Source organism: Vollenhovia emeryi, unplaced genomic scaffold, assembly GCF_000949405.1.
Source record: "Vollenhovia emeryi isolate VEMERY1.0 unplaced genomic scaffold, V.emery_V1.0 DF939221.1, whole genome shotgun sequence".
NCBI classification, from domain to species: Eukaryota; Metazoa; Arthropoda; class Insecta; order Hymenoptera; family Formicidae; genus Vollenhovia; species Vollenhovia emeryi.
In genome coordinates this window covers 705210-717381 of record NW_011967145.1, presented here as the reverse complement: position 1 = coordinate 717381, position 12172 = coordinate 705210, and the positions used below count along the sequence as shown (strand labels likewise).

The window sequence follows — 12172 nt, the reverse complement described above, 5'->3', positions numbered from 1 at the left end:
ATAGAGAATTTCATCATCCTAGTACGCTGTGCGTGCCGTAAAATTACTATCTTAAAGGGAACGTTACAATAAATTATGTATTTTTAACATCGGACAGTAAACTGAAAAACTATCTAACGGAAACATAATTCCATATTGAATGGTAATTTTAACGTTTTGAAGTAAAATTACAAATCACTTCGTAAAAATAGGGTCGAAACGTAGTGTAATAAACTAATAAATTAACTAGCCAGCTGGGTTGACTACAAGTTTCCCGTCTCAATTTTTTAATCACTACTGGTGACGATACGCAAACTCTCCTTTCGTTTATAAATAGAATTCCATATACGAACACGTGACGATTAAGTTCATAAACAGAGTACAATTTTGTCCTGGATTTTGACGTGACCGTATAAAAAGTCGCGAGTCGCTCTCTTCGCTATTGAAGCTGCAAATAGTTTCGCTACAAAGACACACTCGACAGTGATCTGCAACAGTATTTCATCAATGACTTATTCGTAATCGCACAATCGTTGTATTTAAAGCGTGTTATATTCAAACATAATTGTACAGTCAGGCTAAATTAAACGGGAATGTTTGATAAAGCTCTCGTACAGGCATGCGCGCGTATCTTGCATTTCCTTCGCCCATTCTTCTTTCGAATATAATTTATTTTATAAAAATTAAGTACACAAGAAATGATGGTATACATGTACAGAAGTGTATAAATAATCGTTATTTCTCGTCGTCATTATCCTCAGGCAAGAGTGTAAGGCACGTGTATTCATTCGTGTCGCTCGAATGCTACCCTAGTATGTACAAATGCAGATTTTCACTAGCTCCGCTGTCGACTCACTCGCGAATTGCAGTACGTTCGCCAAACGTTTATTAGGAAGTGTTTTGTACAACCCGTATTTACAATACAATTTCCGTCTTTTGCCGCCCCGTACGAATAAATACCCAATTATATCAAAATATAATTTTACCGCGTCTCTTTTCTCTCTCGCAGTATATAAACAACATGTTCCCACGTACATGCATATAATTTTGACGACGAACAAACTCACCGTCCGAAATTTCGTAGCGTGCAATATTGCGCTGATCGTGGATGTCATTTCGTAATAAATTACTCGACCACTCTGTCGCAGCTAGGAAAACACTTATATAAAAATAACAGGCATACACACCAAGATAATGTTAACAATATATGACTCAACCATTATGTCGTCGTTATTTTATAAAAAGGCTTACTGATAACTTTCTATCGTAAGATGACACTACCTGCATTTCAACATTGGCGAATAGTTAATGTAACTATACGTACGGCGTATCCTTACGTTACGTGCTGTGAAGATACGTAAGCTTTTATTACAAAAACTCTTAAAAATGTAGCCCGTTTGCGCGAAAGCGATGTAAAAGTGTTGTACAACGCGGAAAGGGATTAAGAAAAAAAAAATACTACTAAACAACGTTGTTCAGTGCTCACTAGTTTACGACCGTCGAGTGGATGTGTAACAGTTATTTCACAGGTACATCAATTGAATTTCACATCCACTTGACGGACAACAAGGGTCTCGATAACGTTTTTCTTGCAAACGGAAGGGGAAAAACGAAAGATAAAATATGTCGTAGGATGCAATCAGATCGTTTTCTTTTTTTTATCTTCTAATTACGCACCGTAAAGTGGGACTATTTCGGCGTGTGAAATACCGTCTTCGCAATACTATACTCGATTATACTGAATATAAAAAAAAATAGGGGGGGCGCGACAAAGCTGCGCGAAATCAATCCCAATCTACAGTAGCGATACATTTGAGCATATCTACTTAAGACACCCTGTAAATGTCTTGCAACAGTCTCATCGTTGCGATAATAGCTGAATACGTTAAATACAGTCTGTAAGTTAAGTTTTCTCGTTGAGATAACTCGTCGACAAGTCCTTACGCGCTCCTCCCCGCGAGATAAAGTTCGTTAACGGGTTCGTAGATTTTGATCAACGGCGTAAACGTTCCGTCTTGGAGGATGCGGGTCGGGTCGCGTTCTTACCGTCTATAAAATAGAGATATAGCTGCAATCATTCTCACAAACGTTGTTCGATAGGCAGCGGCCCTTGGCGCAGGGACGACGGCTCGCTATGTGACGTGACGTTCACGTCAGACCCGGCTGCGTCGCCGTTGTTATGGCCGTTGTTGCTGCCATTGTTGTTTTGGCCGTTTAGAAACGACGTCATTTCCATCGACGACTGTTGCCCGCTCTGGATTTAGAAACATGCGTGTTCGTTCGTTCGTTCGCTTCTTTTTTCAGATTCTAGAGCGTGTAAGTGGTAACGTGCGTGTGTCGCGTTCGGAAAAACAAAAGAAAAGCGGCTCCAGAGAGAGTGCAGAGAGCGAGTAGAATTAAAGAGCAGCGCGCGACCAATGCTAAAACTAGAAAAGACTAGTCTCCTTAATATATCGGCCAATTTCATGTCGGATTTACGCTGTTAGACGAGAGCGGAAGTCGATGTCGAGCGAATGCGAGAGTCCCCGTAGCAGTCCTGCTGAAAACATCTCGCTAAGTGGCCTCGAATTAAATTCGTAGCTTCAATTAAAACGGTGGAATCCTTTTCTACGCGACTAACGGATTTTCCGCGCTCGTCTAGAATCGTACTGACTCCCGGGAGGAAAGTAAGTGACTGATCAAAGGCGAGCAACTGTATCTTTTCCAAGAGAGATCGAGCGCGCAAAAATTGTTGCGCGCGGAGAGAGCCCGAGAACGAAATTCGATGAGTCTCGGTATCGAATCCCGTTGGACAAAATGCCGACCGGCCGAATTCAGTTCCGTTACTTTCTTCCGGTGAAATAAAAGTGCAGACGTTGTTACTTACAAATACTGACCTTAGGCTGCATTATATCCTCGGACGTGTCGAGGCCGGCGAGCGGATTGGACGTAATGTTGATCTTGGAGTCTGTGACTCCACCGTTCATTACTCGTCCGTTCGTGATCGGTTTACCTGCTTCGTCAAAGGGGAAGAGAATGTTATTCGCGTTCACGATTACGCGAGGAACGCGCGTTATCGACACTCGTTAAATTCACGTACCTTCGCTTTGCGACTCCTGACTTTGCTTGTACTTCGCTCTTTTGTACAGAAATCTCGCCGCGAAGGCGAGGGCGATCAGAATGAGCGACGCTCCGAACACCCCACCGACTATTACGTGTATACTGACATTCTTGTTACTCTCGCTCGGTCTCAACTTATTTTCCGCCACCACTTGCTCGACCGGATGCTCCACGATGGGCTTCTTAGTCTTCTGCCGTAATATCTGGGAAAATTCCGAGGCCGCGTCAATGGAGAAGCTCTGGACTTTGAATTCGTACGTAGTGTCGGGTAGCAGGTGGGAAATGGTCATGTTGAAGGCGCTTTTCCCCTCGACGGTGGTCTTGTAATATTCGCCGGCCGACGTGGAGGCCCGATGGTATATGTAGAACCCGTCGATTTTCGCCGACCCGTCGGGATTCTGCCAGACCAGCAACACCTGATGCGGCCCCAACGCCTCGGTGTTGGTCAACAAGGGTATTGGCATTTTATTACTCTCAATACCGGTATCCCTGTTGAGATGAAAACGCACGGAATTCGGACTCAGCTTGTTATCGTTGTTCGAGTACACCGCCGCGATCCTGAATCGGTAGGTGTGATCGGGCTGCAACTCGGTCACTTCGAACGATCGCATGTAATTCGGTATCTCCGAGTTGGCCGTCATCCACTTGGGCTGTTTACCGTTCATCTTCGGACCGATCTCACGGTACTGGACCTTGAAGAATTGTATCGCCAGACCTTTGTTCTCCGGCACCGACCATCGCACCATGACGGAGACGTCGGACAATCTTGTGACGTTGGGCTGATCCGGTGGTACCAAAACCACTGCCGCTGCAACGACCACGAAGAGAGAAGTCAATTTTTCGCTTCAAACATAAAAAGCTGTAATAGAATTTAAGAATCCGAAACGTGTGGAATATGAAAGGCAATTAAATGTGTAACCATATAAGACTAGTGAAGTATAAATAAGGAATATAAGATCCATACGAGTGTACGTACAAATAGGCTAAAAATTTTATATAGAATAAAGCTAAGCTTAGAATTGTTAAATTTAGGTTTCAAATGCAAGTAAACTAAGTAAGTAAATAAAGCAATTAGAAATACTAGTCACAACATGCAAGGATGAAAACAGGGGGGGGTGGAAATGAGTATGTAAGAATGAATGAAGAACATATTGTAAATCAAGTCCACTTCTTGGCTGTAAGCTGAAGTTAATAAATTATACATAATTAAATGTGCGACCACGTGGCAATTCTATTGTATATATTTATGCAATCCTTCACAGTCATTCGCTTTACTTGTACATCAATTAATTGAACTTCGTACATTGAAGTGACAGCATTTGTCCATCAAAGGCTACACCATTGAGCCCATGACGGGCAGTGAGCAGAGGCACAGTTCAAAGAGATAATGACGGAAAGCACCTCAGTCTAATTAGTTTACTGCTTTGCATTCAATATATTAATCTGGATGCTAGCTATTTAATACAGGGACCCGAAATTATATTCACAAGTAAAATTGAGAAATGGATATAAAAATAACATTGGATGAAATGAAATTGAAAATCGTATTACAATTTTTTTCAAATTTGCTCGGTTTCTTGACGTGGTTTTACATTCAACTGAAAATCTCATTGTCAGTCCGAAGCGTGAGAATAATATTAAATTAATTATGCTTTTTAATTTCACGCCCGACAAAAATTACGAGTCTTAAGATTTTTTCACGAAAGAGGAAACCGTGCTGAAAGGATTTAAGCGGCGGTATCTGAATCAAACGTTTGATAAAATGATAAGCAAACGCACGAAACGTCGATAACACAAGCAAATAACTACCTGCGCCTCCCTTCTTCTTTCCTTCCTTTCTGCGTCTACCGCCGCCTCTGGTGTGCTTGTGTCTCGATACGGTCCCGTAGTCCGGCTTCGATTCGGCCTTGTCGTTCATCCTCGGACCGATCTCGCCGACAACGTGCTGCTTCGGTTGTACCTGCAAAATCTCGTACCCCGAGTGCGATCCGTAGTCGTTGGTGGCGACGCATTGAACGATCCCGGCGTGCCTCTTCTCGACGTCGGATATGCGAAGAGTGGAGCCTGTCATCTCCTGCGTCTTGCTGGACACCAAAGTCTCCCCGTTGATGAGCCACTCGACGCTCGGCTGCGGCTCGCCCTGTACGTCGCACGAGAGCTCCAACTTCCCGCCCTCGTGGAACTCGCACGTGTTCGACTGCCACGTGACCCTCGGTGGTTCCACCACCCTCAAGATAATCGCCGACTTCATCGGCTTGCCCTCGTTGCTCCATACGCAATCGTATTCCCCGCGATCGAACAGCTGCACGTGCACTAACGTCAAACCGTTGGGCGATTTCAACGACTTTGACGGCAGAGAGCCGCCCAGGCGGCTCCAAGTGACGCGCGGCACCGGATAACCAGCGCCGAAACACTCCAACGTGACGTTCTTGCCGCGCGTAACGACGTATTCCGTTTGCAGCTGCTTGGTGAGATACGGCCGCTGGAACGTCGTGTTGGTGTGTACCTTCAGGATGGTCTTGTGGTTGCTCGTGTACGTCACCACCGTTATGTAATTGTTAACGCTACAGTGGTACGAGCCACTGTCCGTCACCCTGACGTTCTTGAGGACCATGGTCCTGCCGTTCACCAACTCCACGTTCTCGATGAGCGCGCCGTTCTTGTAGAACTGCACTATGGCCTCCGGCTCGGAATACGGTACGGGACACGTGATGGGCACGGTGTTACCCTGCGCTACCTCGATGATGACGTCGTTCTTATCGGAGAACCTTTGCATCGTCGCGAGCGTCAGTTTCGCTGGGTCCGACACTAGACCGCTGATACCTGAGGGAAATTAAGGAAGATTGTACACGATCTCTCGAGGTGCGCAGCCAAGGACTGCTCTATCGCAGACAGTGCGGCCGGTGCTCATAGTCAGATCTTATATTTAAGGCCGTCTTACGCCCGTTCCACACCTAAGGGTCCGAGTGAATAAAATTAATGGACAAAGATCGTCGTATTGGGGCCGTTTATAGACTCGGGTGCCATTTCTACATAAGAAGACGGTTAAAAATCATAGTGGAATCATACAAAAACCATACTTAGTATGATAGTCGTACTAAAATGTCCGTGTAAACTTCTCCACTCGGATGAGCCACAAGTAGGATCATCCCTGGGTGTAGAACAGGCATTAGGTTCATCTTGAGCTGCTGTATGGGACATTCCATCGGCTACGGAGTATCTTTGCGATCTTAAATGTGAGATCTGACTATGAACGCCACCCTACAATCCTGATACTGTTTTGCGATTGCGTCAAGTATTAATTTCCGCGGTGATTCTCACCGTAGAACGCGATGCAACGGTAGTCTCCGGCCTTCGACTCGTTGTCGAAGGTGACGACGAGCCGCGCCGTTTTGCCAGTCCCGTTGGAGTTGTGCACCAGCGTCCATTTGTTTGAGTCCAGAGGCCGGTGGTGCCAAAAGAATTGATCCGCGGGGAGGCTGAGGCTGCACTCGAAGTTCACTTCGTCATTCAGCGGGGCGGCCAGCAGCTGCGGGTGTCGGGTAAAGGTCATACGCGACTCCAGCTTATTGTCGGCCTCTGTTGCGAATGACAAAAGCATTACATTGTTACTCTCCCCGAAACGGTATACGGAGGTGTATTTACGTAACGCCGTCTCGAAGACGCTCACCGCATGTGTACGCGACCGGACTGTAGAGCAGGATGACGACGATGCCACACAAAGAGGAGATAGATGTCATCTTGACACATTCTGCAAGCACGAAAGAAGACGGCGCTATTACGCTTAACCAGGCATCTCGCACGCGCCGCTGCTTGTTTTTCCGCGGTCCTTCGCCCGCGGGAGGGCGAATATGCGGCACGCGGAGTGCCGGCGAAGACCTACTAAAATTAATACCGAGCGAGCGTGCCGCTTAAGTTTAGAACGCCACGAGTCCACGTGAAAATAGAACGCGCCGTTCATCCTGAATTAAAAGCGCGCGATGACAATGACGGTCCGTCTTGGAGCAATTATAAATTGCACGCGCGACGAAAGACTCGTGGCGCGACAAAGTGCAGCGCACATCATTCTGAAAGTTAGAAAAACGGATAACAATTAGAGGAGAGTCCCCTATCATTAGATAGGCTCCTAATATAAGACGGCGGGTTTTCAACGTCCAGCTTTTCTTTCTCGCCACGATTACACGCGCGATCTGTACAGTGAATTTTTCACCAGATTTCTTCAGGCTCCAAGGGCCACACGGTAGAACCAACTCTCTAAAAGTCAATCAATGAATTATCACAGAAAACAGTGAATAGTCACTGATTTAAAGTTACAAGTATACATTGCGACTTTCAGTGGTACGCTTGTAACTGCAAATTCAGTAACTATTCACTATGTTCAGGGATAATTCACCGATTGACTTTTAGAGCGAACAGATGATTATTAATTTAGCAGAAATGCGATCTCGTATTAGCAGCCTATCTCATAAAAGGGGACTCTCTATCTATAAAAATATATAGGAAAGAGCAGCGCCTGTGAGGCCGTTACCCAAGTAGAACGAGTTAGTCACAAAAACGTCAATGCGACATTAAAATGATGAATTTCACGTCATAAAATGACTTTGCAATGACTGATTTATAACATGCTGTTCATTATCGCAGATTACATGGTCAGTCATATATTGTTTATCTTATATTACTTCAATTTATTTTTAATATATAATATTTAATTAACTTTGCCTTGTAAAACAAGGTCATTTTTACAACAATTTGATGTCTTAATGATGTCACAAGTAGGTGCTCTCGGTGGGCTCTTTTGACGTCATCATGATGCATAAAAAATGATCAAAAAATGATGCCATCTCGATGCCATCACGACTAGTATGTTCTACTTGAGTGTACAGTTCGGTAAAATCATTTTCCCATTGCAGCCCTTAGAATCTGCGTTCCCAAGGATTATTACATTCGGCGAACTTTATAAAGGGGAAGAAAAGGCGCGCGAACGCGAGAACAAACCTTGCGCGAGCCGCGAACGGCGAAACGATAACGAGAGCAATGAAACGTAACGGGTTTTTGCTTTCCGCGCGATAATAACGGAGGAAAGGGAGTCGGTGGCGAGGCTGGATGACGCGTGGCTGTCTAGAAAATATCCATATACGGCGTCGAAAGCTGCCGTTCATTGCGCGAACCGTTTTACACCCACGTGCGCGCGCGCGAGGCCATCAGAAAACCATATACTCGCGCGCGGCGCGCCCGCGATGGCGAAGAGCGGCGGTAATAATTCTTTTTCGCCGAGCTGCGGCGCGCGTAGGTATACCCATTCACATCACGGGTCCCGACGTCGTACTACGGCATTCGCACGGCCGCTTTAATGTATCCGAGACTGCCGCGCCGACGCAGTTTTCCCGACCGCGGGAAAGCCTGGCGCGAGCGAGAACGCGGTCCCTCGGCGAAGCGACCCCCGGTTCACTGCGAGTCCAAGTGCGTAATTTTTACACACACACACACACAAGTGTGTAAGTCGTAAAACCCTTTTTACGTATTTATATGCGTGTTATTTTTACGGTTTTACACTTGAGTGTGTAAACATTGCACACGTATAAATGTGTAAAAAGAGGCATCACGATTTAGGCCCGGTTTCGCCAAACGTCTCTTAACTTTAATCTTAGCCCATGTTTCTCTGAAGTAACAGTTGGAGAGAGACAAAGAACGAATTAAGCTAAGCACAAAGTTAAACAACGTGGGTAAAACCGGGCCTTACACGCGCGAAACTTACGCACTTGGATTTGAAGTGTTTTTTCACCGACGTTTAACTTTGATCTTAAGGCCCGGTTGCACCGAACGTCGCTTAACTTCGATCTCGGTTTAATTCATGCTTGTCTCTTTCTAAAGTGACAGCTGGAAAGGGACGAAGAATGAATTAAGCTGAACTTGGAGGGAGACAAAGGATAGATTGACACTAAGATCAAAGTTGAACGACGTTGGTGAAAACCGATCTAAGACGTTTGGCGCACGAGGTACGTCCCTCTCGAACCTGTTCAACGCGCAATGACTATGTTAATACAATGGTCGTTTAATTACTACAATCCCTTTCGCCGGCGCTGTACGCGTAATCCGAGTGATTGAAATGACGATGCGTCTTCTCTTTCGATTCAAATTAACGAAAGACTTCAACACTCATTTTTAATTAATATCACACTAACATCTATACGGCGCGCGCACAAATGGGAGTCGATGTCGACTGATAGACAGAGAGAAAAAGTTATTAACATAATAATCACATTTAGGAATTCTCGTTCAGTGCTATCTGTTGCGAAAAGTAAGATAACCAGAGGAGCTTTAAATATTCATAGCTTTCTATACGGCGTGATTTCATAAAAATTCCCAAAGTCGTACGCTCCTCCGCCCTCTGCCCGTTTACTTTAACACGTAGCACGAGAAATCGGCGCTCGATAAAATAAAGGAGGAAGGAAAGGAAGCGCGGCAACGAGGGAATGTTAAACGGGCGCGTCTCGATCTCAAATTCGGCATTTCCAGTGAATAAACTCGAGGGAGGGAGGGAAAAAAAAGACGGGGAGAACGAGGGGCGCGGAGACCGGGAGAAAAAGGAGGAAATGAGGGAGGCAAGGGGGCGGAGGGAAAAGGATTTGAGCGCGAGCGCAGGCGGATTATCGGCGCGACGGCGGCCTCCGCCGTGTTTTATGTACGAGGAGACTCTTAACTTCTGGTTAAATGGTAGCGTAAATGGCGGTGGTATGTAACAGGTGAGAAGGGCCGCAAAGAGGCTGGTTCCCGATGTTACCTCTCGTAAAAATAAAGAAGCCGAATTCCAAAGCAGTGGTTGTCCGCTCCGCGCCCCGCTCGGCGCGAGGAGCGCGTTCGAGAGAGCGCACGCGCGCCGTAATTGCACCTAATCCGTCGGAGCCGTCGTATTAACGACTTAATCCTCGCGGTGCGCGCTGCACGGGCGCTGCAAAATTTACGAGATGCAACCGGCGAACGTTTTCCGCGTGGCGGAGATTAGAGGAAATAATTTAAAAGGAAGCAAATTGTCGCGGACGATTGGGGGGGGAGGGAAAACTGGCGTTTCGCTCGAGCACCAGGTGCAAATCACTGTACGACGCTTCGGTTCGGGTGTCCACAATAATCTTGCGATTAACGTACGGATTTTCTCTCCACGTGGATCCTCGCGCGACACGCGTAGTCGCCCGCTGTGCCCTGGGTACACGCTCCAGCTCCGGCGCGATTCGGACGCGAGAGACGCACAAAGACGAGGAGAGGACGTGCGACCCGTCTCACGGCCGGTCCTCCGTGAGGGACGCCGAAAGGCGAATATCCGACACTCCGCGGGACTTCCCCGTCTGAAGGTGCTCCGAGCGTCGGGAGACGGGCTCCTTCCTGCTTCTACGCGGAATGCGTGGCCGTGCCATAAATGACTATCCGTGCGTCATTAGTATTCCAGCGAAGGACCGTCTCTCTCTCTCGCGGTGCGCGTTTATGGGATCGCGACCGACGGCGGCGGCGGCGGCGGCGGCGGCGACGGCGACGACGGCAAGGACAGGCTCCTCCGCCTCGTTAACAGATGAGGAGGGGACTCTGAAAGTGAGAAAGGGAATTTAGGAGCGAGCGGGGAAACGCGCGCCGGGATTTAACCGTGGGCATTTTAGGGCCCAGTTTCACAAACGTCGTTTAACCGCTAACCCATGGTTAATTGATCCTCTGTCCCTTCTTGGATAACAAGATAGAGAAAGATAGGAAGTCGACTGAACTCTGGTTAACAGTTAACCGACGCTTGTGAAACTGGACCTTAGGGACGTGAAACTAACTCACGTTCCGCGCGCGGAATTCGCGCCTCGCGGACTCCTCGGCCCGCGGCGGACCCGGTCGGAGAGGAAGAGAGCGCCGGTCTCTCCCGCGCGTCTCTACCTGGGGAACGAGTTCGCGATAAAACTGGCGCGAGTCCGAGTCTGTCCGGCCTGTGCGCGCCCCTCGTCCGTCTCTCGCGACCGCGCTTAATGGGATCGAGGGGCCCGCGACGACGAACGTGTAGGAGCAGCGGGAGGGGAGGGGATCGCCGTCGCGTAACAGGTGAGATCGGGGACGCGAGGGGGGACGCGAGGGGGAAGATTTCGCGGCGGAGCGGACGATAAGGTAACGGAGGGGGCCCTGCTTTCGGCCGCCTCTCCCGCGCGCTCCACCCCCCTTTCGAGCCCTTCGACGCCCGAGTACACTTGTTTCGTCGGGCCTTCTTTACACGCTTCCTATCCGCGCCGTTTCCTCCGCACCTGTTTTTCTCTCTTTTTTCGCCTTCTCCCCCCCCCCCCTCTTCCCCTTCCTTTCTGTTCGCTGTCCCGGTGCGCGCACGAGACTCGGCCCGGAGAGGGCACGAGAGCGAGCCGAGAGACTGAAGATTCGCCGAGTCTTGGCTCGCGCGTGCGAGTCAGCTGCAACGAATTCCGCGATCGAATCGCGTCCCTCCCGTCCTCTTTCGCGTTTACGCTACCAGAAAAACGTATACGGGAGGGCCGGAGTTCGAAAACGAGCCCGCCGAGAGGAGCAGCCGCGAAAGGTGTAATCGACGCGGAAGAGAACGCTCTCCTCCAGCTATAGTTATAATATCTCCTCCACGCACTCGGCTTCTTCTTCCCTCTTTCTCCCTCCGCGGCTCGCGCGGCACCACCGCGTCTCCTCCGCGCACGCAGAAAGCGCAAATAGACCCCCCGCGCTCCGAGCGCAGAGAGAGCGTAACGCAACGCGGATGGGAAGATCCGGATCTAGTGTCCGACGTCCGTAATTCTCTCCCGTGGAAACGGAAATCTCCGGAGCGTGCCCGATCCGGTGTTGGTGTTCCCTTTCCGGGGACGGGGACGGGGAGGGGGAGGGGGAGGGACGCCGACCGGACGATCGGACGCGAGCGGTTCCGAGCGGAGGGCCGGGTTCACGATCGCGCGATCGATCGACCCGGAGTCGAGATCGTCCGCCTAGAAGGAGAGGAAGAGAGGGAGACGGAGAGAGAGAGAAACAGAGAGAGAGAGAGAGAGAGAGAACAGAGAGAGAGAGAGAGAACAGAGAGAGAGAGAGAGAGAGAGAGAGAGAGAGAGAGAGAGAGAGAGAG

General features: G+C 48.5%; 1 protein-coding gene across 4 annotated transcripts; it reads right to left on the bottom strand.

Moving 5' to 3' along the window:
• Positions 1-512: 512 nt before the first annotated feature.
• On the bottom strand, positions 513-7734 carry LOC105560804 (interference hedgehog-like). 4 transcript variants are annotated; one of them, XM_012010239.1, is made up of 6 exons: positions 6749-7734; positions 6400-6657; positions 4888-5901; positions 3059-3886; positions 2856-2971; positions 513-2233 (listed from the first exon to the last, which is right to left on the bottom strand). In XM_012010239.1, exons 1-6 carry the CDS (start codon positions 6816-6818, stop codon positions 2060-2062), a joined length of 2460 nt encoding a protein of 819 aa, XP_011865629.1. In that variant the 5' UTR covers positions 6819-7734; the 3' UTR covers positions 513-2059. The 4 variants fall into 4 exon arrangements, with proteins under 4 accessions (XP_011865629.1, XP_011865630.1, XP_011865631.1 ...); XM_012010240.1 differs by having other exon boundaries at positions 2153-2233; positions 2846-2971; XM_012010241.1 differs by having other exon boundaries at positions 2212-2286; positions 2846-2971.
• Positions 7735-12172: the final 4438 nt, after the last annotated feature.